Source organism: Leucoraja erinacea, chromosome 9 (genome assembly GCF_028641065.1).
Source record: "Leucoraja erinacea ecotype New England chromosome 9, Leri_hhj_1, whole genome shotgun sequence".
NCBI classification, from domain to species: domain Eukaryota; kingdom Metazoa; phylum Chordata; class Chondrichthyes; order Rajiformes; family Rajidae; genus Leucoraja; species Leucoraja erinaceus.
The window spans coordinates 62065160-62089860 of NC_073385.1; the positions used below are offsets into that span (position 1 = coordinate 62065160).

A 24701-nucleotide genomic window follows, 5' to 3' on the forward strand; every position below is an offset into this window, starting at 1 on the left:
CCCCCCCCCCCCCCCCCCCCCCCCCCCCCCCCCCCCCCCCCCCCCCCCCCCCCCCCCCCCCCTTGGGAAGGATGCCCCCATTGGGAAGAACCCTTCTCCATGGGCCCATTCCACCCCCTTGCATTCATTCCAAACCGGAGCCATCGGCCGTTCCCCCAACTGGATCTTTCCCAGTTATGGGTGTGAATGCCACGGACAAGGCCACGGACAAGGAACACCGCATTGCTGCTAAATTATTTTTGAGTCCAAGACTATGAAGTTCCAGCAGGAACTGGATACCTGTGGATGACAGCAACACATGGGTGGCAGCTGCAACAAGGCCCAGAACCTACTGCCACTAACGCCCCACATCCCAGCAAATGTATCACCAGCACAGTCGGTGAAATGGTCCCAAAACCTGTGGAAACTGCAGTGTCTACTCCCCTTCCGATATAACCGATCCGATGTACGGCAATGTCACATGTTGCTTTATAACCATGAGAGTTCATTGGAGGGGAAGAAAAACTACGGCAGGTCGACTATTAAACGACGGGATATTTGAGGCCATTGAGGGGCTGCCTTGTAGGGTCTCTGGACTAAACCGAACAATCCCTTGTCTATCCCCCCACCCCCACAGCAGCACCTGATACAACACACCGTTCCCTTGTTGACATGTGCCATTGAGGTACAAGAGACACTGGAGTGACCCTCTAAGTAGAGAGGGTGTCAACTGCACAGTGTAAGTGTTCAACACTTCACAGAGCAATAGTAAGTAAGATCAAAGGCTGGCCTCGTAATGGTATCTAATGCAGCAACTGAGTTCATAAATCATTGCCTCCATTGGATCTAATCTTCTTCTTATCGAGTCCACACACAGGTTGTCCAGCCAGAGCTGAACGCACTTCTCGGCATCTGCATACAATGGTGTCTGTCTTGTGCTTTTTGTGAGTGGTGGTGGAAAGATTGGTGGAAACAGGGCCGTGACGTGAATGCTCTTTCCTTGACCCCATTGGATCTAATCAAAGTGACCTTGGGTTTGTGGCAGGGATTGTTATAAGCTTTACCTTGCCCAACCTCGTGTTTTGTCCCTCATATCACGAGATGCTGCTACTGCCCAGGCACAGCCATCTCACGTTGGATATGGTTACGGGTGATTGAGAGTCTGGTGTCCTTGGTAAAAGGGCATTACTGAACCAGTATTTCTCACAAGGGGGAAGCATTCATTACCAGAGCCAGCTCACATGAAGAGTTTCAACCCAAAACTCTTTCCACAGATGCTGCCTGACCCACTGAGTTCCTTCAGCAGCTTAATGTTAGATCCAAAACTCATCACTGATGAATTTTTACATTTTCTGGGAATCATGACTTCGACTTTAACACTGTTACCTCCTTTGCATTTCATTCTAGGGCCTTGAGCCAGGCTCCCATAAAGGAGTACTGGATTATCAAAGGTGAGATGCTAAACTATGGTCACCCTGCATGCTTGGATGAACAAAATCCCCTGATACTGATTATTATTTATCATTCACCGTGCATCTGTGTGACATTTGTTATATTTGCTGTTTGTGGGATTTCACTGTGTACAAGTTGACTGTTGAGTTTCATCTTAAACTTACAATCACATCAAAAGTGCTTTGCGGCTGTAAAGTGCACCGAGGCATCTTGGGGTCAAAAATCCTGTTTTGTATCAGTAATTTTTGTTGTTTCTGCATCCATACCAAGGGTTGGATGTCATTGGAAGATAGTGGACAGAAGGCTGTAGGAAACCCTTGGGGATGAAAGAACAGTTTCCATTTGCACAATGCCTATCACATCCCCAGGGAGTCAGTCCCACAACTCAGCCTCTGAAGGTAGGCTGTGGTAAAATAGGGGAAGGTGGTATCTCAGTGACGTGATTTATTTTCCATTGACAAACGTGAGTACTGACAATCACGTAGAAGCCTCCTACAACCAACGTCACCTCCCTACCTAAATGGGGAGGTGCAATACATTCAATATGCACATTGATATGCAGGGAATGGAGGGATACAGATTACCTGCAGGTAGAGACTCATTTAACTTGGCATAGTGTTTGGCATAGACATTGATCTGAAGGACCAGTTCCTGCTCTGTACTGTTCTATGATACATATCTGCCTGTGTAAATGAGTTATTTTTATGAGTTATGAGTTATCTAAATGGAGTGATCAGTAATGTCAACTCACAAATGCCCTTGTGTAAAGAGGGAGGTGAGTAATTTCAGTGCAAAATATCCCAGCAAAATAGGTTTTAAATTTGGAAATTTGCCTTTTCCGCCCACGTAAGAGCTTGCATACAGATAACTGCAGGGAAAAAGTGTAGAATAGCTACAAAAACCTGTAATGCGAAGCAGCCAAATAACTTCACTTGGCCATTGCAGTGACTTAATGGATAGGAAGGAACTGCAGATGCTGGTTTACACAGAAGATAGCCACAAAATGATGCAGTACCTCAACATCATCTCAGGCAGCATCTCTGGAGAGAAGGAATGGATGACATTTCGGGTCGAGACTCCATCTGAGGAATGGTCTCGATGCGAAATGTTACGCATGCCTTCTATCCAGAGATGCTGCCAGCCCCGCTGAGTTACTCCAGCATTTTGTGACTATCTACAGGGACTTAATGGATTCTTCTGATTGAGACTGGGCTTATTAACTGAGAAATAAACCACAACAATGTTTGTGTTGGCCTGAGGCAAGAGCCAGTGACGGAAAGTGCCCAGTCAGCAGAGGGAATCAGGATAAACACCAACCTGCCTCCCGTTTCCCAAAGCGCGCGGATAATATTTCAACCCAGTGCTTTTGATCATTAGCGATGAATTGGGTCCAGGAAGCAGCTCACATGATTTGGAATGAAGTAACTGCTAAGTGTGCAAACTCAGCAGCCAACTGCCCACACTGGTGAGCAACAGCATTTATGTTTTTGCTGACGCTGGATGAGGGCCAGTGTTGGTCAGGATCCTCTGAATCAGTGTTATGCTTCTTGGAGTTGGTGGACTGTGCAACTTACCCTTCTGCTGTTTCTGCCTGGGATTCTCCCTCAATCCAGACTTGTTATGCCAACACATGCCAGGAGTGGACAGGAGGATTCTTTGGTTGGAGTAGTTTGGTGTTTTTTAAATTATTTCATTGTTTGGCAGTAAGCAATGGTTGTGAGGGACATGGGTGAACCCCTTGTAGTGCACAAAACGGACAGAAAACGGACAGAAGTAGCTAAATCAGGCAAAAAGCAGAGGCAAAATATGCCAGACGCTCAAGTAGACTGTATGGTATTCATACGGTCATAAGGAATAGGAGTAGAATTAGGCCATTCAGCCCATCAAGTCTACTATGCCATTCAATCATGACTGATCTATCTCTCCCTCCTAACCCTATTCTCCTGCCTTCTCCCCATAACCTGACACCTGTACTAATCAAAAATCAAAATCTATCTCTGCCTTAAAAATATCCACCGTCTTGGCCTCCACAGCCTTCTGTGGCAAAGAATTCCACAGATTCACCACCCTCTGACTAAAGAAAGTTCTCCTTCCTAAAAGAACATCCCTTAATTCTGAGGTTACGACCTCTAGTCCTAGTCCTAGAAACATCCACTCTGCATCCACTCTATCCAAGCCTTTTACTATTCTGTACGTTTCAATGAGGTCCCCCCTCCTAAACTCCAGCAAATACAGGCCGTGCTGTCAAACGCTCATCATAGGTTAACCTACACATTCCTGGGATCATTCTTGTAAACCTCCTCTGGACCCTCTCCAGAGCCAGCACATCCCTCCTCAGGTGTATTGGTAGCAGGGAGGAAGAGCCAGCCATGAGGATCTGCCAAAGATGGCATCATGGGTGTTTGATCTAGCACTCAGTACATTCTTAGCATTCATTCGTGCCATTATCCTGAGCCCCAGTGTGAGCCAGAGGCCTTGTTCCTTCACATATCTCTCCAAGATGCCTCCTGACATTCACCACAAAAATCACAATGGAGCCTCAATCCCAATTAAGTGAAGGCTGCCACTGAACTAAAGCCTGGGAATTGGCCGTGGGGCGATTGGTGGATGAAAGTCCATCTTCCAGAATCTAAGATGGGTCTGCTTCACCAAGCTTCTAAGCAAGGTGGTTAGATGTTGACCAGTCTAACAAATCAGTGGGGGACTGCCAACAGCCAGACGTCTACCTGCTCATCCAAAATAAAGGTGAACAGCAACTGCTTGCTGGGAGCCATGTCAGATATCACACCCATTTCTGAGGTGCAGATCTTATAATGTAGTCAATTATAGAACGAGGTGTTGTCCCTCGAGCAATATTTAGACAATCTAACTCCAAAATCATTGAGCCAGCCGAGCACATCAATTTCCCATTACATCTACTAGCTGGTTTCAGACCTCCCTGAAACCCAACAGCCCTTAGAGACTGTCCTTAATCTATAATGGTGTTAGCATTCCGCTACCAAACTTTTTTTTTTAAAACTGTGGTGATAACTAAGAGATGCGCAAGAATAATGTAGCTTCAACGTATCACAGTCAGCTATGTTTACAGACGACAGTGGGTGGTACGTGTGGTTAAACCCGACTGCGACATTGTGAAATACTACTGGATAACTGCTGGCCACTCGAGTAGCCTCAAGCTTTTTGCAGCGGTTTCTCTGTCGACCACTGGGAGCAGCACGAGGGTCCGACAAGTGAAGGCCATGCTGGCAATTCCTTCACTGCAGCCGTAGGTCATTTGTAGCACTCCTAATCTACTTCAGACTTGCAGAGTTGAACTTACTTTTTAATCTGAAGATCAGTAATGGGACCTGGTGCTGGAATAAAATTCTCACAGGGCACATTATATCTGTCCCACCTGGTTATGTGAGTGTAAACACTGCACACCTTGTGGTATAAATTGAATACTTGAACATGACAGGGCAAAACCATTTCTGAGTGGATATGCCCAATGTACTGTACCTGTTATTTATTCCAGCTGTTGAAATGAACGGTTAAGGTTTTCTCACTTTAACGAAAGTTGTCTATAGTTTGAGAATTGTTGTATGTGTAAGAAGGTTATACTGGAATATTTCCCCACCCCTCCTCCATGACTGGTAGACAAAATAAAGTGATACCAAAACCATTCATGGGTGTTATTATCATCTGTAGCAGATTCTTGCATCTCAGTTCAAAATTCAGTCTGAGCTTTTACCAAGCAGTGCATCACATTCGCTGTAGCAGAATGTTAGTTCACATTATTGTTGCGCGTGGGTTCAACTGCTTAAGAGCATTAAGTATGTTTAGCCCTAGGTCCATCATAAACCACATGGACTGGACTATCTGCTGGAAAATTGATCATTATTGACCAATTTCACTTTTTTTAAGTGGTAGGATCCAAGATGACAATAATAATGCCACACCAACAATGATGAAACCCAATATCAAAATATCTAATATCAAGTCTGAAGAGTCTCGACCTGAAACGTCGCCTATTTCCTTCGCTCCACAGATGCTACCTCACCCGCTGATTTTCTCCAGCATTTTTGTCTATCTAAATCACCAAAGATTAGTCACTTCAAACAGTTGAAACCCACGTGTAATGGTGCCCCTGGCCAAGCACTTCTGAATGAGTGTTACGGACTTGTGTTGAACAGACGGCCTTGGATGTGTGGTTGCCAAAGATGTTCGGCACAGGCTATTGCAAGTAGTCAGCATCGTAGCATATAACCAGCAGTGTTGGAGAAGCCAGATTAGTTTAATTATGCAGTATTTACAGTCTTATTATAACCCGTTAGTTCTTTTTACAGTAAAGATAAATTAAGAGTACATTGGTTCAGTTCACACACCTGGCTAAAGTAGCCACTTCTGTTGCCCACTGAGCAAGGATATTTAGCACTTAAACCAAGTGAATGGCTGAGCTCCTTTTGCGACCAGCTTCTTGTCATCGATACACTGACACACACCTTCCTCCTCCAACTACCCCCCAGTTCAGAACTCGACCAGACACACTCAAAACTTTCTATTGGCTCCTGCTAGCCACTGCAGGAGCCTTGGCCATTCATGGTTCACGTTACAAATGCTGTCCCACGTATAACCACTTCCATGCGCATTTAGAGTTAAGGGCCTGTCCCACTTCCATGACCTAATAATAATAATAATATATTTTATTGTCATTGCACGTCAGTGCAACGAGATTTCACGACCTCTGCCGAGTTTGCCCTTGACTCATACTCGCAGCATGGTCGTCACGAGGTCGTAGGTGGTCGGGATGCTAGTTGTAGGTACTCGTGGCATCAAGTAGGTCAGGGCGCTTTTTCAACATGATGAAAAATGTCCACGAGTTAAAAAGGTCGTGACAGTGGGACTGACCCATTAGATTATAAAACTGTTTCATCAAAAAGCACCAGCACTTGTTTGATCTAACCTTCACTGATCTACACAGTCTGGGCGATTTACATAAGGCTGCTTGAGAGAGGCAGGTTCTCAGTTTCATATGTGAACTGCTATTTGGAAATTGTTGCATACATAGGCTTCAGAGAACTGGATCAGAATAAACAAATGCTTTGCTTTCTTGTTTAACACAGAATTATCCGGTCACCTCTAATATCGTCTCTCCAGGCCCAGTAGGGAAAGCCACTTGAGTGGGCACTACTTCGTCAATAGAAAGACTCCAGGTTTTTTGTTGTTGCTCTCAGTACAGATTGGCTGCTTTTCAATTTATTTAATCACAATATGCTCACTACTATCACACACAATTAGTCTTTAATCTTTCACTAGAGAGCCTAGTCAAGCTAGTACACCAACTTGTGCAGAATCAGCCTTAAAATTCATTTTCCATAATTCCTTATAGCAGGAAGATCATTCAGCCCATCACGTGTTGTCTCTTAGAGCAATCCTATTCCTCTTGTTCCCTGTAATCTATTCGCTACCTTCCACTCAATACTGATCTGCCTGCCACCTTCACTAGATAGAAATTTTCAGCGGTCAGTTAACCCACAACCCAGAGCAGTTTGTGCAATGCGAGGGAAAACTCGTGCAGCCTGCAGAGAATGTGTACACTGCACACAGACAACACCAGAGGTCAGTATGGAACCAGGGTTGCTGGAGATACAAGGCTGCAGCTCCACCTACTGCACCACTGTCGCCCATAACGCCGAGCCTCAAAATGAAGCTCCTGCATTGCCATACTAATAATCACAACAATAGTTTGATACAAACCAAAGTATTAGCCATCGTTAGATGGAGCATTAGACACAGGTCTCCATAAAGAAACCCTGATAGCAATTATTACCATCTTTTCCTCAGAGCGCATGAAATTAGCCGACTGCGTTACTATACTGAGGGAGTGCTACCTTTCGGACGAAACGATTAAGCCTTGATTATGCTCTCAGATTGGAGTCTCATTATTTCATTGGGGACTAGGAAAGCTTCTCTGGTGTTTGGTCAATGTTTAACTCTCACCCAACAGTACTAAGACATCGAACATTATCACACTGCAGCTTGTGACAGATTGGTGCACAAAATCAACTGCTCCGCTCTTATATTCAACAGTGGCTACATTCCAAAAGCACTTGCTTGGCAGCAATGTATTCTGGCACATCCTCGGATCACGAATACAAGTTTTTTTTTTCTCGCTGCCAAGTCAGCAACAACAACAAAAATAAATCCTTGGTCTCCCTCTCCAACTCTATTTCCAATGTTTTGCTGAATTCTCAAAATAAGTAACAAATTGTCCTTCAAGATGTAACCCAACAAAGAACACTCCAGTCAATAGCAATGCCAATGGATAGTAGTGTGGTGTTTTATATCTGGTGGGCCCATCTTCCTGATTATGCTGGCAAGTATTCAAAGCCGCCTTGATGGCAAGAGTCCATTGGTGCAAGTCTTTTAAACTGATTTTTTTTTAAATATTTCTTTTAGGTCGCTTTCTGAAAGGAAAAAAAAATCCACGTTATTCCCTTGCAGCGAAGTTTCTCATACACACAGTTACATTTATCCGTTCTCTCTATCACATTCTCTCCAGGCCTTTCAGTGGTCCTTTGGCTGGAAGAGATCACTGATTGTCAGCAGCCCTGAACTACTCCAAGGCCACCTACATATGCAAAACTATTCATAGGGTGGCCAACTATGGAGTTTGAAGGAATGTCAACGTTTTTAGGGATTGGTCTCTTGTCAACGTTTTTAGGGATTGGTCAAGCATGATGTTTTGCAGTTGTTGATGATGAGACTTTATTATCACATGTACTTGGTCCAGTAATTTTTTTTATTTAGCATACAATACACAAAGTATGCAAAGAGTCGCCACATATAAGACGCTGATAAAGTTACAAAATGTATTACATATGGTCCCGATGGACTCTCTTATTTCCCAGCAGCTCCCCCAGCTCCCCCACGCTGGGTCCCACTGTTCCCAGCAGCTCCCCCACGCTGGGTCCCACCGTTCCCAGCAGCTCCCCCACGCTGGGTCCCGATGCACTCCCCCACGCTGGGTCCCACCGTTCCCAGCAGCTCCCCCACGCTGGGTCCCACTGTTCCCAGCAGCTCCCCCACACTGGGTCCCACTGTTCCCAGCAGCTCCCCCACACTGGGTCCCACTGTTCCCAGCAGCTCCCCCACACTGGGTCCCACTGTTCCCAGCAGCTCCCCCACCCTGGGTCCCACTGTTCCCAGCAGCTCCCCCACCCTGGGTCCCACTGTTCCCAGCAGCTCCCCCACCCTGGGTCCCACTTTGTTCTCGGCGGTGCATCTCAACTGAGACTCACACAGACCCGTTCTCCAAACTGACCTCTAGGTTGGAGGCCATTATAACAAAGGGATTGTGTGAAGGATTAGGGTAAGCGTGGTGACAGCTGTCCTGACAGGGTGGTACTTGCAAGAATAAGGCTCAGTGGGCGAGTTGGCCAAGCAGAGGTTGCCTTTGTGCAAAATGCAATTTGTGAAATTTATTATCTCCTCCAACCTCCCCTTCTTCTTCAGCTCCACGCACCTCTAGTGAACTCAAACTGTGTTCCTTTATTTGCTCACGTACTCTTACTTCATACTAATCAGTGGTGGGTATTTGGTCAAGTCTGATTGAGGTACGCCTGTTATTTTACTTAATAGTTTCCGTACAGCCCTGCACCAAACACCAACTAGTACAATATAGGAAAGAACATTACCTGGAAACGTAAGGATCTTCCTTGACACCAACAATCTCACTGTTCAACCTGTGTCTGTTGTAAGATTTCCTGACAGCTTCTGTACACCTGGGACAGACAATCCAGACGTGGCTTCGCACTCTTGAAGGAAAGAGTTAAAGAAAATCATAACTTTTTTCATTGACCATTCAGTCCTTCATGCCATCTCCATCAAACAATATGATCATGGCCCATCTCAATATCATGTTCTTACATTCCCCAAATACCCCTTGATGCTTTCGGGTCTAGAAAGTGATCCCTTTCTTATACATATTCAACAGCTTTGCCTCTGTGGCAGAAAATTCCACAGATTATCATTAACTAGGGCACATAGACAAAATAATCCCACAAAAAGATGAGACTGAGAGTCCCAGAGGATTCCCAAGCAAGACAGAAATACATGGAGAAAGTTGAAAAACTGGAAAGTCAGACTATAGTGAGAGAGAGAATGTGCTTTGTTTTTTTCCTTTCGCACTTTAATAGCCTGCAGTGAACACAGCTACAACAGCAGCCACTGAGACACTTGTGATTTTAGTGTGCCAGGGCAAATGCTGAACAACTCATCAACTCAGAGTACTTAAGGAAGTAGCTCCAGAAATAGTGGATGCATTAGTAATAATCTTTCAAAACTCTTTAGGTTCTGGAGTAGTTCCAGAGGATTGGCGGGTAGCAAACGTAACCCCACTTTTTAAGAAGGGAGGGAGAGAGAAAACGGGAAATTACAGACCAGTTAGCCTAACATCGGTAGTGGGGAAACTGCTAGAGTCAGTTATTAAAGATGGGATAGCAGCACATTTGGAAAGTGGTGAAATCATTGGACAAAGTCAGCATGGATTTACGAAAGGTAAATCATGTCTGACGAATCTTATAGAATTTTTCGAGGATGTAACTAGTAGCGTGGATAGGGTAGAACCAGTGGATGTGGTGTACCTGGACTTCCAGAAGGCTTTCGACAAGGTCCCACATAAGAGATTAGTATACAAACTTAAAGCACATGGCATTGGGGGTTCTGTATTGATGTGGATAGAGAACTGGCTGGCAAACAGGAAGCAAAGAGTAGGAGTAAACGGGTCCTTTTCACAATGGCAGGCAGTGACTAGTGGGGTACCGCAAGGCTCAGTACTGGGACCCCAGCTATTTACAATATATATTAATGATCTGGATGAGGGAATTGAAGGCAATATCTCCAAGTTTGCGGATGACACTAAGCTGGGGGGCAGTGTTAGGTGTGAGGAGGATGCTCGGAGACTGCAAGGTGACTTGGATAGGCTGGGTGAGTGGGCAAATGTTTGGCAGATGCAGTTTAATGTGGATAAATGTGAGGTTATCCATTTTGGTGGCAAAAACGGGAAAGCAGATTATTATCTAAACGGTGGCCGATTGGGAAAGGGGGAGATGCAGCGAGACCTGGGTGTCATGGTACACCAGTCATTGAAGGTAGGCATGCAGGTGCAGCAGGCAGTAAAGAAAGCGAATGGCATGTTGGCTTTCATAGCAAGAGGATTTGAGTATAGGAGCAGGGAGGTTCTACTGCAGTTGTATAGGGTCTTGGTGAGACCACACCTGGAGTATTGCGTGCAGTTTTGGTCTCCAAATCTGAGGAAGGACATTATTGCCATAGAGGGAGTGCAGAGAAGGTTCACCAGACTGATTCCTGGGATGTCAGGAATGTCTTATGAAGAAAGACTGGATAGACTTGGTTTATACTCTCTAGAATTTAGGAGATTGAGAGGGGATCTTATAGAAACTTACAAAATTCTTAAGGGGTTGGACAGGCTAGATGCAGGAAGATTGTTCCCGATGTTGGGGAAGTCCAGGACAAGGGGTCACAGCTTAAGGATAAGGGGGGAAATCCTTTAAAACCGAGATGATGAGAACTTTTTTCACACAGAGAGTGGTGAATCTCTGGAACTCTCTGCCACAGAGGGTAGTTGAGGCCAGTTCATTGGCTATATTTAAGAGGGAGTTAGATGTGGCCCTTGTGGCCAAGGGGATCAGAGGGTATGGAGAGAAGGCAGGTACGGGATACTGAGTTGGATGATCAGCCATGATCATATTAAATGACGGTGCAGGCTCGAAGGGCCGAATGGCCTACTCCTGCACCTAATTTCTATGTCTATGTTTCTATCAAGGCAGAAGAGTTTGAAGAAGTTGTTCCAATGTCAATTCCTAGATGGTAGAGTGACACTACAAGTTATGGAGAATGGATGGCATGTGAACATCTTTCACAATCACACACACAACTATTTGAGTTCACTGTAATTCACCTGGAACACTGGCACCACCTCGGACACTCCTCTCGGGCTCTCTGTGTCAATCAGTAGTATACACAGGTAATAGATCACTTTCTGCTGCAAGTAAAAAGAAACAAATGATCTTATACAATAGCTTCCTCATTCATTTTCTCCGTGAGATACGGGCAACGTTGGAATGGCACTTGTTGCCAAGTTTCTCCGAGAAAGTGATAGCGAAACAGCTCAAACCTTGTCCCTCAAACCCTCCAGTGTTAATGTAACTGTGCCCAACCAGTCAAGTAGAGACTATTTTACTAGACTCTTTACTTGTGCGAGAGGTTCGGAAAGTTAGGAAATAAACCGCTCCCCACAGAATACTGAACCTCTCGTGCTCTAAAATCCAAGGTATTCAAGTGGCTGATCCAGTTGGGCTTCTGATTACTGCTGACCACAAGCCCCACCTCGCACTTCTCCATTGACCTATTTCTGACACGTTTACAGTTGGAGGTTCAGCGTTGGTATTGATAAGGGATGCTAAAACATGCATAAATTCATCATTTTTGTTGGAAATGGTTATTTGACAGATTGTAACTTGAACTCAACAAACATTTCATTGATGACTTTACAGTGGAGACATCACAGTGGTGAGGCACTGTGTGTCTGTATAGGACACTGTATATCTGTATAGGACTGTCTTAAGAAATGTCCTCAGTGGTCTCAGTTTGTTATGAATAGCCTCCAACAACCACAAGCATTTTCCTTTGACTTGAGGCAGGTAAAAAAATCACCACCGAAGAGTAATCTCCTGATTATCATTAACCTATTTCACTCGTACTCCTCATTAGATATTACTGATAACCCCAATGATATACCTGCATCTACACAATCAGTTTTTTTTTTGTCCCGATTCAAATTAACTTGCTTTTCTGAGATTCTTCAATGTTCTTGTTAACATATAGGTAGCTGATTATTACACATGGAGTTAGTTATTGTCCTTAGCATGTTGGTGTAATCAGTTTGGGCTTGGTTTTCTTGTTTGAACGCTTATCCTGGTGTTACAACACAGGTACTTTGTGGTTTTATTGTAATTTACAGCAATCACTGGATAATTGCCCTGATTCAAATTAACTTGCTTTTCTGAGATTCTTCAATGCTCCTCGTCTCTCCAAAGAGAGTCACTACCATGACGTGGAATTCCAACTTTTGTAACTGTGTGCAAGTTGGCATTATTTAATTGTGATCCCCAACTCCATATCTAATACTGGATGGAGGTTTGAAATGCCAATTCCAGGCTCAAAAAGCCAGCATTCCTCTTCCTTTCCATAGAACAGCACATTCAGGATTGTTATTCACCATCAGTTGTTGCAAAAGGTTATGAACCAAAACATCAACCAGGCTTATTTCCACAGATATGGCTACAAGATGCCAGCAGCTTGTTATTAATTCAGATATTTAGCAGCAATTTTTAGGAGTATTTTACAATGTACAAGTACAGTGTAATGTATTCAGTCTATTAGGTCTGTGCCAGCTCTTTAAGAGAGGTCTAATCAGTTCATCGCTTCTTGATATCCCTACAGGATGCTGCAAATTTTTTCAGAAATATGCAAAGCCTTTGGCTTCTCACACCCCGGAATAATCATCCATTTCCTCCCTGAAGTAACACTTTTGAATGAATCTATCGAGTTCTGGTTAGACCTGCAAAACCTTCTCTTTCTCATCTGTGGGTTTGTGAACAAAAACAAAATCTATATGTCACCTCCTACGCTCCATTCTGTTTCCTTTCTGATATGTTTAAAAACATCCTCCCTGCCTCCTCACCCCCCATCTGCCACCTTCTGCACTATGATTCCACATATCAACGTTCTTCCTTCAAGATTCAAGATTCAAGAAATTGATTGCCATGTCAACAAGTTGACAAGTTCCTTGAACTTACTGTGGAATTCTCTGCCTCAGAGGGGCAGATTGGGGATGATCAGCCATGATCACATTGAATGGCAGTGCTGGCTCGAAGGGCCGAATGGCCTACTCCTGCACCTATTGTCTATTGTCTATTACTACCATGGACTGGTTTTCTAATCGTCTATTTTTGCATGAAAGTCTTTTTTCTCCAGTATTTATTTTCACTGCCATGTATAAAATTATATAAAATTCATGTATGATTTATGTTTTTTATGTTTGTGTCCACGTGCCTGGGATACAGCGGCAAAATAAGATTTACATTGTGCCTCTACCTCTCCTTACTTGTCATTTATATATATATCACAAACAGTACAGGTCCCAGCACGCATCCTTGTGGAACTCCACTGGTCCTAGAGACAGAGAGTGATACAGTGTGGAAACAGGCCCTTTGGCCCAACCTTTCCACACCGGCCAACATGTCCCAGCTACACTAGAGGTCACAAACCTCTAGCCTGAATATTGTCCTTCCACCACAACACTGGCTTCTATCACTAAGCCAGTTCTGAATCCACACGACCAAGTCACTATTAATCCAATGCATCATAATCTTCTGAATCAGCCAACTATGGGGGATTTTAATAATTAGTAAAAAAACATGTAGACAACATCCACCACCTACCACCATCAATCACCTTTGTCACCAAGTCAAAAAACTCAATCAAGTTAGTAAGACCTGTCGTGTACAAAGCCATGTTGATTGTCCCTGATTAACCCATTCTCTTCAAATGGGAGTCAATTTTATCCCAAAGAAACCTCTCCAATAGCTTCCCTACCATTGCTGTAAGGCTCACTGGCCTATAATTCCCTGGATTCTCTTTACTTCCCTTCTAAAACAAAGGTGCAACATTAGCTACTCTCCGACATCCGGGACTTCACTTGTGGTTAGAAAAGATGCAATAATACTTGTCAAGGCTCCCGCAATCTCCCCTCTTGACTCTCTCAATAACCTGGGACAGATTCCTTTAGGCCCTGGGAATTTACACACCTAAATGATCTTCGAGTCCCAACACCTCCTTAATCTCATACTGCCCATGCATATTAGTATTGTCCAGATTGATATCACTGTTCCCCATGTCCTCCTAGGTGAAAACAGATGCAAAGTACTTGTTTAGTACTTTGCCCACAACCTCTGACTGCAAGCACAAATTCCCTCCTTTATCTTTGAACAATCCTACCTTCCCACGAGTTACCCTCTTGTTTTCAATGTATGCTTAAAGAGCATTGCGATTTTCTTTAATCCGATTCACCAAAGCCATTTTGTGGCCCCTTTTGACCCTTCTAATCGCCCACAAGTTCTGTCCTCCTTTAAGGCCCTGTCTGATTCCATTGTCTTAAACTTCAAGTTCGCCGACGACACCACTGTTGTGGGACAAATTACAGAAGGTGATGAGTCAGAGTATAGAAGTGAGATCGGCCGACTGACCAAATGGTGCCAGCACAATAACCTGGCTCTCAATATCAGTAAAACCAAAGAATTGATTGTGGACTTTGGAAGAGGAAGGATGAGGACGCACAATCCTGTTTACTCAACAAAGTCGTTGACTATACCTCTGTATTCAGCTTCCCTCCCCTCACTGATGCAGCCCACAACTTCTGCAGGTGGCAGGAGTCCGAGAAAGCATACTATCAAATCACATCACAGCTTGTTTTGGGAACAGTCCAAGTCTGCAAGAAATTACAGAGAAATGTGGATGTTGCCCAGTCCACCACACAGACTGTACTCCCCACCATTGACTCCATTTACACATCATGCTGCCTCAGGAAAGCAGCCAACGTCATCAAAGAATGGACTCGCCACTACCCCACTGTCGAATTGGGCTTTGTCTATGGAATCGATGCGCTACAAAGCTGATAACTATTTTCTGCACTCTTTATCTTTCCCTTCAATCTGGCTATTGTATTTGAATTTGGCTTGATTTTATTTATGCATAGCATTATCTGATTTGACAGCTTGAAAAACAAAGCTCTTCACTGTACCTCAGTACACGTGACAACGTGACACGCTCAACTTTTTATTTTGTATTTAATTAATTTTAAAAACTTAATTCAATCTGACCTCAGAACTTGATGGATTAATTTAAGAGTGGCACAAGAGAAATACTTTAAAGTAAGAAAGATAGTTGAGGAAAATAATAATTATTCTACGCTGTGAAAAGCCAAAAGATATTGTGTATGGCTGAAGAACACAGGACTTTGATGAGAATGGCACTAACTGGCTCTTTCAAGAAGTAAAATTTGAGACTCAGCAGGTTAGGCAGCATCTGTGGAGATCTGCACATCTATACATTTCAAGTAAAGGACCTGTCAATACAATTGATGTTACATAATTTTAAGCTTGCAACCTAACACAGTAAACTAACTGTGGCTGCGGAAGGAGAATGTCTGAAGAAAGGTTTTGACCTGAACATCACCTATTCCTTTTCTTCAGAGATGCTATCTGAACGACTGAGTTACTCTGGCTTTTTGTGTCCATCTTTGGTTTAAACCTTAATCTTAAGGGGTTGGACAGGCTAGATGCAGGAAGATTGTTCCCGATGTTGGGGAAGTCCAGAACAAGGGGTCATAGTTTAAGGATAAGGGGGAAATCTTTTAGGACCGAGATGAGGAAAACTTTTTTCACACAGAGAGTGGTGAATCTCTGGAATTCTCTGCCGCAGAAGGTAGTTGAGGCCAACTCATTGGCTATATTTAAGAGGGAGTTAGATGTGGCCCTTGTGGCTAAAGGGATCAGGGGGTATGGAGAGAAGGCAGGAACAGGATACCGAGTTGGATGATCAGCCATGATCATATTGAATGGCGGTGCAGGCTCGAAGGGCCGAATGGCCTACTCCTGCATCGATTTTCTATGTTTCTAAACCAGCATCTGCAGTTCCTACCTATACATGAGAATGTCTTTATTGCTTTCCTTGCCTGAAGACACTTGGGTAGTCAATGCAACACAAAATAAAGGACCTTAAAATTTGGTGTGGCACTTTACAGCACTGTCATTATTTATAAATTGTTAACTTTCTCCCCCAGTTTCTGTGTTTTAGTTGCCTAGCCTGCCAAGGTTTTACAGCATTTTCCACATCCACAAAATCATAACATTGCCACAAAATTATAAAAGAAATTTGACCCATTAAGTCCTTGAATATCAATTCAGTTAATTGCACTCTTCTGCTCGTTTTCCGTGTTCCTGATGTTTCTACTTTTAATCAAATTCCTAAAGAAACAATAGCCATACCCCTATCTTGAAAAGCATTCCAGTTCAATGTATAAAAATGTTTTTCATCAAGTTTTCTTTGGTCCTTTTGCCATTCACTTAAATCTGTGTCCGCTGCTTATTAATCCTTGAATTGGTTTATTATTTGAATTGTGTATTAAATGAGAATATTAGGTCAACTATATATCTCTGCAATTATAATAGTAAAACTTTTCTGTACCATGTCCCAAGCGTACAATGTGTGTGAGAGTGAGTGAGAGTGAGAGAGATGGAGGTGAAGAAAGGTGAACTAGGTTTCAGTTTGGTGTAATTCCTGCACTTTGTATGCTATTTAGTCCAGGATTTCATCTGTGTTACTGTTTTGTTATCCTTTTTATCACTTGCAGAAGTGTGCTCAAACAACCTCACCTTGAATTCTCCTTAAAGTTGCACCATTTAGCTGACATTATCCTTGCTCAAACTTCTCAACAAAATACATCACCCAAAGTTTGTTAAGTCTTCCAATGTTAAGAAGCTCTCTTGAACTACACTACTTTCTCCATTATTCACTACACTTCCAAGTTTCACGCGATTTATATTCAGACTGTGCTCTGAAATCTCATATTACTCATACTGAATGTCAGAGAACACAATGTACAGGTTCCTCTGGTCTGGAAAAACATCAACTCAATCACACCTCTCTCTTCCATAGTCAATTTCTAACAACAAAAAATCCCCTTGCACCAAATTTTGCTCAAAGGTTTAAAATTGTAGCTCACTTTAAGAGTCAGTGTACACAGTAAGCGCACTGTATTCTCTATTGTACTGTCAAAATATCGCACCCTCAACTACACCATGTGGTTTATCTATCCCTTACAAAACCAGACTATCTCTACTTGATCAATGCACACTTAACCCAGACGGCAGATGAAATTCAGTACAACAAAGTGCAGAGTCATGCATTTTGGTAATAAGAATAAAGGCGTGGATTATTTCCTAAATGGAGAATACAGAAATCGGAGGTGCAAAGGGACTTGGTACAGAACTCCCAAGTTGAATAAGGAAGAGAGCATTTATATCAAGAGGACTGGAATACAAACAGAGATGTAATGCTGCGGCTCTATAAGGCGTTGGTCAGGCCGCATTTGGAATACTGCGAGCAGATTTGGGCGCCATATGTGAGGAAGGATGTGCTGGCTGGAGAGGGTTCAGAGGAAGTTTACAAGAATGATTCCAGGAATGAGTGGGTTAACATATGATGTGCGTTTGACAACACTAGGCCTCTACTCACTGGAGTTTAGAAGGTTGAGGGGGGACCTCATTGAAATTTATAGAATTATGAAAGGCATAGATAGTGTGGATGTGGAAAGGATGTTTACACTGGTGGGAGAGTCTAGGACCAGTCATAGCCTCAAAATTAAAAGGCGCATTTTTAGAAAGGAGGTGAGGAAGAACTTCTTTCGCCAGAGGGTAAATAATCTGTGGAACTCATTGCCACAGAGGGCTGTGGAGGCCAAGTCAGTGGATATTTTTAAGGCAGAGATAGACAAATTCTTGATTAGAAAGGGTGTCAAGGGTTATGGGGGGTGGGAAGGCAGGAAAATGGGATTAGGAGGCAGAGATCAGCCATGATTGAATGGCGGAGTAGACTCGATGGGCCAAATTGCCTAATTCTACTCCTATAACTTATGAACATGTGAACCCAAGTTAAATTTTCCCAGAGTTAAAGGATTGAAATTAGGCCCAGAGATAATTTTGATTCTGACAAAGTTTTGTTATTCTCCTTATATTTGAATGTTTGCTATCTATACAGCTGGTTTGGGAAGGTGTTAAAGATTCAGTTAAAATTCCTAAAGAAGGTCAATTTTTTCCACAGAGCACCTCCACCATTTTGTTCTCGCAGTTAAAATCCTACATCTATACTAAGCTATCCCAATAACAAAAAATTACTAAAATATTCTAAAATGTGAATTTCAGCTGCTGTATTCATACTTCTTCTACAACTGAGAATTAAATGCTTATTAGTGTCTGCTTGACTTACCATATAAAAGCCTTCATTGATTACTATATCTTTCACTTTCTTCATCTCGATGAAGTTCACATGCTCCCGACCAGAGGCATACAGGGTGTTCATCTGGACTCCGATCGATCCAATGATCAGCATCGATTCCTGATCGACTTTACAGAAATGGAGGTGCAGGATCATCCCAAGGAGAGTGATGATAATGGTGGCGGAGAGCACTGAAGTGTTCTGCAAGATTCAATTCCCAATATCAAAAGTTGGTTCTGTTTCTAGAACCTACAGGTAGATCCAGTGTAAAACCCACTCCAATCTTCATTGTGTGCCCACATACTTGGGTCTGGTCAGACCTGTTTTCTACACCACCCATCTTAAGACAGGGCTTACTTTCATTTCAGAGCAAGAATTTTATGTATTTCCCTTATTGAATATTTAGGGCTATCTAAATATCCGTAGAGTCAAAAAATCAGGGACCAAACAAAACAAATCATGATTAGAACGGAAACAAAGAAACACTTTTTCTCACAGAGAGTTGTGAGTCTGTTGAATTCTCTGCCTCAGAGGGCGGTGGAGGCCGGTTCTCTGGAGGCTTTCAAGAGAGAACTAGATAGAGCTCTTAAAGATAGCGGAGTCAGGGGATATGGGGAGAAGGCACAAACGGGGTACTGATTGGGGATGATCAGCCATGATCACATTGAATGGCGGTGCTGGCTTGAAGGGCCGAATGGCCTACTCCTGCACCTATTGTCTATTGATTCTAAATTCTGTTGTAAAGTAAAAAGAGATTTGAGTCTGGAGCAGAGATGGTCTTCAAAGGTTCAAAGGTCACGTGTACTAATTAAGGTACAGTGATATTCGATTTACCATCCTACTGGGTGTTGAGGTATTGTGTGCAGGTTTGGTACACAATACCCAAGAATGAATATACTTGTTCATGTATTCCCTTATCTAATTGTACACTGTGAATGGCTCGATTGTAATCATGTATTGTCTTTCAGCTGGCTGGTTAGCATGCAACAATAGCTTTTCACTGTACGTCGGCACACGTAACAAAGAACTAAGCTGAAACTTGCAGTAGGGGGGAGTGCAGCATTGGTTCACCAGACTGATTCCTGGAATGGCAGGGCAGGTGTAAGAGGACAGGTCTGCGAATGTTGGACAAGTTGAGAGAGTTCAGAGTTTAGAAGGAGTCAAATAAGAGTAACAGCAAAAAACGCATCAACAAGGACAGAGGATTAATGGAGATTCAAGGAACTGCAGATGCAGGTTTACAGAAAAAAGTGACAGTGCTGGTGTAATTCAAGGGGTCAAACAACACTCAGGAGAACATGAATGGATGATGTCTTGGGTCAGGAACTTTCTTCAGAATGAAGAAGGGTCCAGACCCGAAACATCATCCCTGGCCAAGAGGTCACAATCTCACGTTTCTGGGCGAGATGTTTAGCTCTGAGATAAGACAAAATTTATTGGAAGGCAAAAAGAGACTGCAGGTGCTGGAATCTAGAATACAGAATTCTGGAATAACCAAGCATATCAAGCAGCATTTTGGTGAGGTGAGGTGTTAGCTGATGTTTCAGATTGAGACCCTGCATCAGGACTGAGAGCGAAAAGGAAGGACTGATCGTAAATAGCAGTATGTGGGGTGGTGGGAGAGAGGCTGGTAGGTGGAAGCAGATGAGAAGGGGCAGAGGAGATGTGCAGATGGACCAGATGCGGGGAGGGAACGGAAGGGATGAACAAAGAGACAAGAAGTCTACGCAGACAGTTGAGTGAGTGTGAGAGGGGAGCTCTGGGTGAGCGGGGAGCACTTGAGGTAGGCACAAAATGCTGGAGCAATGCAGTTCAATTCAGTTTAGTTTAGTGTCATGTGTACTGAGGTAGTGAGAAGCTTTTGTTGTGTGCTAACCAGTCAGCGGAAAAACAATACATGATTACAATTGTTTAAGAAAGAACTGCAGATGCTGGAAAAATCGAAGGTAGACAAAAATGCTGGAGAAACTCAGCGAGTGAGGCAGCATCTATGGAGCGAAGGAACAGGCGACGTTTCAGGTCGAGACCCTTCTTCCTTCGCTCCATAGTTGCTGCCTCACCCACTGAGATTCTCCAGGATTTTTGTCAACCTATGATCACAATGGAGTCATTTACAGTGTATAGATACACGATAAGGGAATGACATTTAGTGCAAGGTAAAGCCAGTAAAGTCTGATTAAAGATAGTCTGAGGGTCACCAATAAGGTAGATAGTAGTTCAGGACTACTCTCTAGTTGTGGTAGGATGGCTCAGTTGCCTGATAACAGCTGGGAAGAAACTGTCCCCGAATCTGGAGGCGTACACTTTTAACCAGGGTGCCATGCGTCCTTGATATGCTGCTGGCCTTGACGAGGAAGCGTGAGGTATAAATGAAGTCAATGGAAGGGAGAAAGACACAAAAAGCTGGACTCAGCGGGACAGACAGCATCTCTGGAGAAAAGGAATAGGTGACATTTCAGGTCGAGACCCTTCTTTAGTCGGAGAGTCAGGGGAAAGAGAAACGAGAGATATAGACAATGATGTAGAGAAATAGAACAAATGAATGAAAGATATCATCGATACTTTTTTGCATAAAGGAAGCAGGCCATTGGTAGCTGTAGTCTAGGTAAGAATGAGCACAATGAGACTCAACCAGACTACTTTGAAGCTGGTACGACCATGCCCGCGTTATGCGTACCGTGCGTCGTAATGAGCACCATGCGCGCGTCATGACGCGTAAATGATGTTGCGTAAATGATGTTGCGTAAATGATGCGCAAATGACGCCCAAGTGGGACAGGCCCTTAAGAGTCCACACCTTGAACAACGGATACAGTAGATGAGATTGTAGGAGGTGGTAGTGAACCTCTGCCTAACCCGAAAGGACTGTCGGGATCCCTGGACAGAGTTGAGGGAGGAGATATAGGGACAGGTGTTGCATCTCCTGCGGTTGCAGGGGGAAGTACCTGGGGTTTTGTGTGGGAAGGGATGAGGCAACCAGGGAGTTGCAGAGGGAATGATCTCTTTGGAAGGCGGAAAAAGGTGCAGATGGGAAGATGTGACCAGTGGTGGGATCCCGTTGGAGGTGGCAAAAATGTTGGAGGATTATGTGTTGTATGTGACGGCTGATGGGATAAAAGGCTGGGTGATTCTGTCCCTGTTGCAACTGAGGGGAGGGGAAGCAAAGCTGCAAGGTACCAAGGGGACATGAGTGAGGGCTTCATCTATGATGAAAGAGGCAAACCCCGTTCCCTAAAGAATGAAGACACCTCATCCTGGTATGGAAAACATCATCTTGGGCACAAATGCTGCATAGACAGAGGAATTGGAAGTAGGGGATAGAGTCTTTGCAGAAAGCAGTGTGGGAAAAGGTGCAATCTAGGTAGTTGTGGGAGTCAGTAGGTTTATATTAGACATCAGTCGATAGTCTGTGATGGAGACGGTGAGATCAAGAAAGGGAGGGAGGTGTCGGAGATGGTCCAAGTGATCCAACTGAGTGCAGAATGGAAACTGGTGAAATTAATAATAGAAGGGAGGGTGGTTTGTCTGATGGCCTGGGCTGCGTCCACAATTCGCTGAAATTTATTGTGGTTTTTGATGGAGCTGGGGTATGCGTACCGCTTCACTTCCTGAAGTCGGTCACATTGAAGTGCAGTCACTGTTATTATGTGGGAAGCAAAGCAGACTATGTATGCACAGCAAGGATCCCACATATAGCAAATGGCCTGAGACAATGTATCTGGTTCTAAACTCTCCAATTGGAGAAAAGAGACTTGGTGTCTGTTCTAATAAATCCTTCCAACACTTCCAAATTTACTGTGAAATGTTTGAGATACCCATGTCACCAGCACAAAACATTTTAATAAGCACAAATTTATAATCTCCTTTGTCTTGCTGACATTGAGAAAAAGGTTGTCGTCTTGACAATCTCCTTCCTGTACTCTTAGTTATTTGATAACTCAGCGGGACAGGCAGCATCTCTGAAGAGAAGGAATAGGTGACGTTTCGGGTCGAGACTCTTGTTCAGAATGAGAGTCAGGGGCGAGGGAGACTAGTTATAAGGAAGAGTAAGGTGTGAAAACGACAGAGCTAAGGGGCTGTTGATGAAGGATCATTGTTGGCTGAGGAGAAGGTGACAACCAGGCATATAATCAGTAATATGTAATCAGGAGGACAATGAAACTAGTCGGAGAATTATGAAGGGGGGGGGGGTGGAGAGACTTGAAGGTGGATAACTCAATATTCATACAGCTGGGGTGGGTGTAAGCTCTCACCTGCGTGGTGTAGAAGATGGAGTACGCCACCAGCCAGATGAAGGCGGTGTATCCGAGTACGGAGCGGAGAGACAGCTTCGGGGAGATGACGGTAAACTCGCGGCAGAGCGGCGAGTGATGCTGTTGCTCGAAGAAGATGTTGCGGCCATTGATGTCTCTGAAGTGCGCCGCCATCTTCCCCGACCCGAACCCGAACCCGAACCCGAACCCGAACCTCCCCGAACCCAGGCCGCCCCGCCCCGCCCCCCGACCCGAACCTCCCCGAACCCAGGCCGCCCCGCCCCCCGACCCGACCCGACCCGAACCCAGGCCGCCCCGCCCCCCGACCCGAACCCAGGCCGCCCCGCCCCCCGACCCGAACCCGAACCCAGGCCGCGCCCCCGCCCCGCCCCCGCCCCCCGACCCGAACCCAGGCCGCCCCACCCCGCCCCCCCCGCCCCGAACCCGAACCCGAACCCGAACCCAGGCCGCCCCGCCCCCCGCCCCGAACCCCCGCCCCCCGTCCCGAACCCGAACCTCCCCGAACCCAGGCCGCCCCGCCCCCCCGCCCCGAACCCAGGCCGCCCCCCGTCCCGAACCCGAACCTCCCCGAACCCAGGCCGCCCCGCCCCACCCCGCCCCCCGTCCCGAACCCGAACCTCCCCGAACCCTGCCGCCCCGCCCCACCCCGCCCCCCGTCCCGAACCCGAACCCAGGCTGAACGCGTGACGTGAGTGCCGTGCGGTGCGGAGGCGCCAGGGAGAGGAGGGTCTGGTCACGTGGGCACCGGCGGAGCGTGAACGTGATCCGTTTTGGTCACTTGGGTCACGTGGCGCTTTGATCGCTTGTGCTTTGGTCACGTGGTGGTTTGATCGCGTGGGTGCTGGTCGTGTGCGGTCGCCCGGCCTGGTCACGTGGTCGCGGGGCAGCTGTTAAAGGGACAGTCCACTGACCCAGTGACAACAGGAATGCAGTTAAGTTTGCACAACTGGAGCATAAACTCATGTCAATAATGTTGGCCACAAAGACAATCATGTGTGACGGTACACAAAAATGCTGGAGAAACTCAGCGGGTGTAGCAGCATCTATGGAGCGAAGGAAATAGGTAAACCATGTGTGACATCTGGTTCAAGGGTCAGGGGTTTGGGTGTTCAATGGGTTGCCAATTTCCACCTGCTTTTTGACTGAGATGAAGGCAAACCTCTTAAGAGTTGCACTCATCCAGGTAAATGAAGAGTTATCCATCACATTCCTGGAGATGGAGATGCTGCCTGTCCCGCTGAGTTACTCCAGCATTTTGTTGGTATCCAGCATCTGCAGTTCTTTCCTACACATTCCTGGGTTTTGACTTGCAATGGCTGAGGATGTCAGGAATTCAACTATCACCGGATATCCAGCCTCTGACCTGCTTTTGCAGCCACAATGTTCAGTCAATAAAGCATGGACACAGGTACCCATTTACCCATCCACGTAAATCCATACCCATTTACACAACTGCTATTTTGATCTCCCCCTACCCCCACTGCTCCCCTGATTCTACCACTGAATTGAGCTAATTAGAACATGGACATCTTGCGATGTGGGAGGAAACAAGAGGACCTGAGGGAAACCCGCATAGACATGGGAAATATGCAAACTCCACACAGTCAGCACTGGATGTCAAAAATAAAGCCAGATCATAAAGCCAGGCAGTGAGGCAGCGGACTACCTCATTGGTGACCCTTGGACTAACCGTGATCGGAATTTACTGGCTTTACCTTGCACTAAATGTTATTTCCTTATCATGTCTCTATACACTGTCAATGGCCCGATTGTAATCATGTATTGTATTTCCACTGACTGGTTAGCACGCATCAAGAGCTTTTCACTGTACCTCAGTACACGTGACAATGAACTAAACTAAACTACACCTAGCTGGTAG

General features: G+C 44.9%; 1 protein-coding gene across 2 annotated transcripts; it reads right to left on the minus strand.

Moving 5' to 3' along the window:
- Positions 1–5683: 5683 nt before the first annotated feature.
- Positions 5684–22999, minus strand: pigh (phosphatidylinositol glycan anchor biosynthesis, class H). 2 transcript variants are annotated; one of them, XM_055640980.1, is made up of 5 exons: positions 22802–22999; positions 18541–18750; positions 11393–11473; positions 9108–9227; positions 5684–7877 (listed from the first exon to the last, which is right to left on the minus strand). In XM_055640980.1, the coding sequence occupies exons 1-4, from the start codon at positions 22973–22975 to the stop codon at positions 9144–9146; spliced, it is 549 nt and encodes a 182-aa protein (XP_055496955.1). In that variant the 5' UTR covers positions 22976–22999; the 3' UTR covers positions 5684–7877; positions 9108–9143. The 2 variants fall into 2 exon arrangements, with proteins under 2 accessions (XP_055496955.1, XP_055496954.1); XM_055640979.1 differs by having other exon boundaries at positions 11393–11476.
- Positions 23000–24701: the final 1702 nt, after the last annotated feature.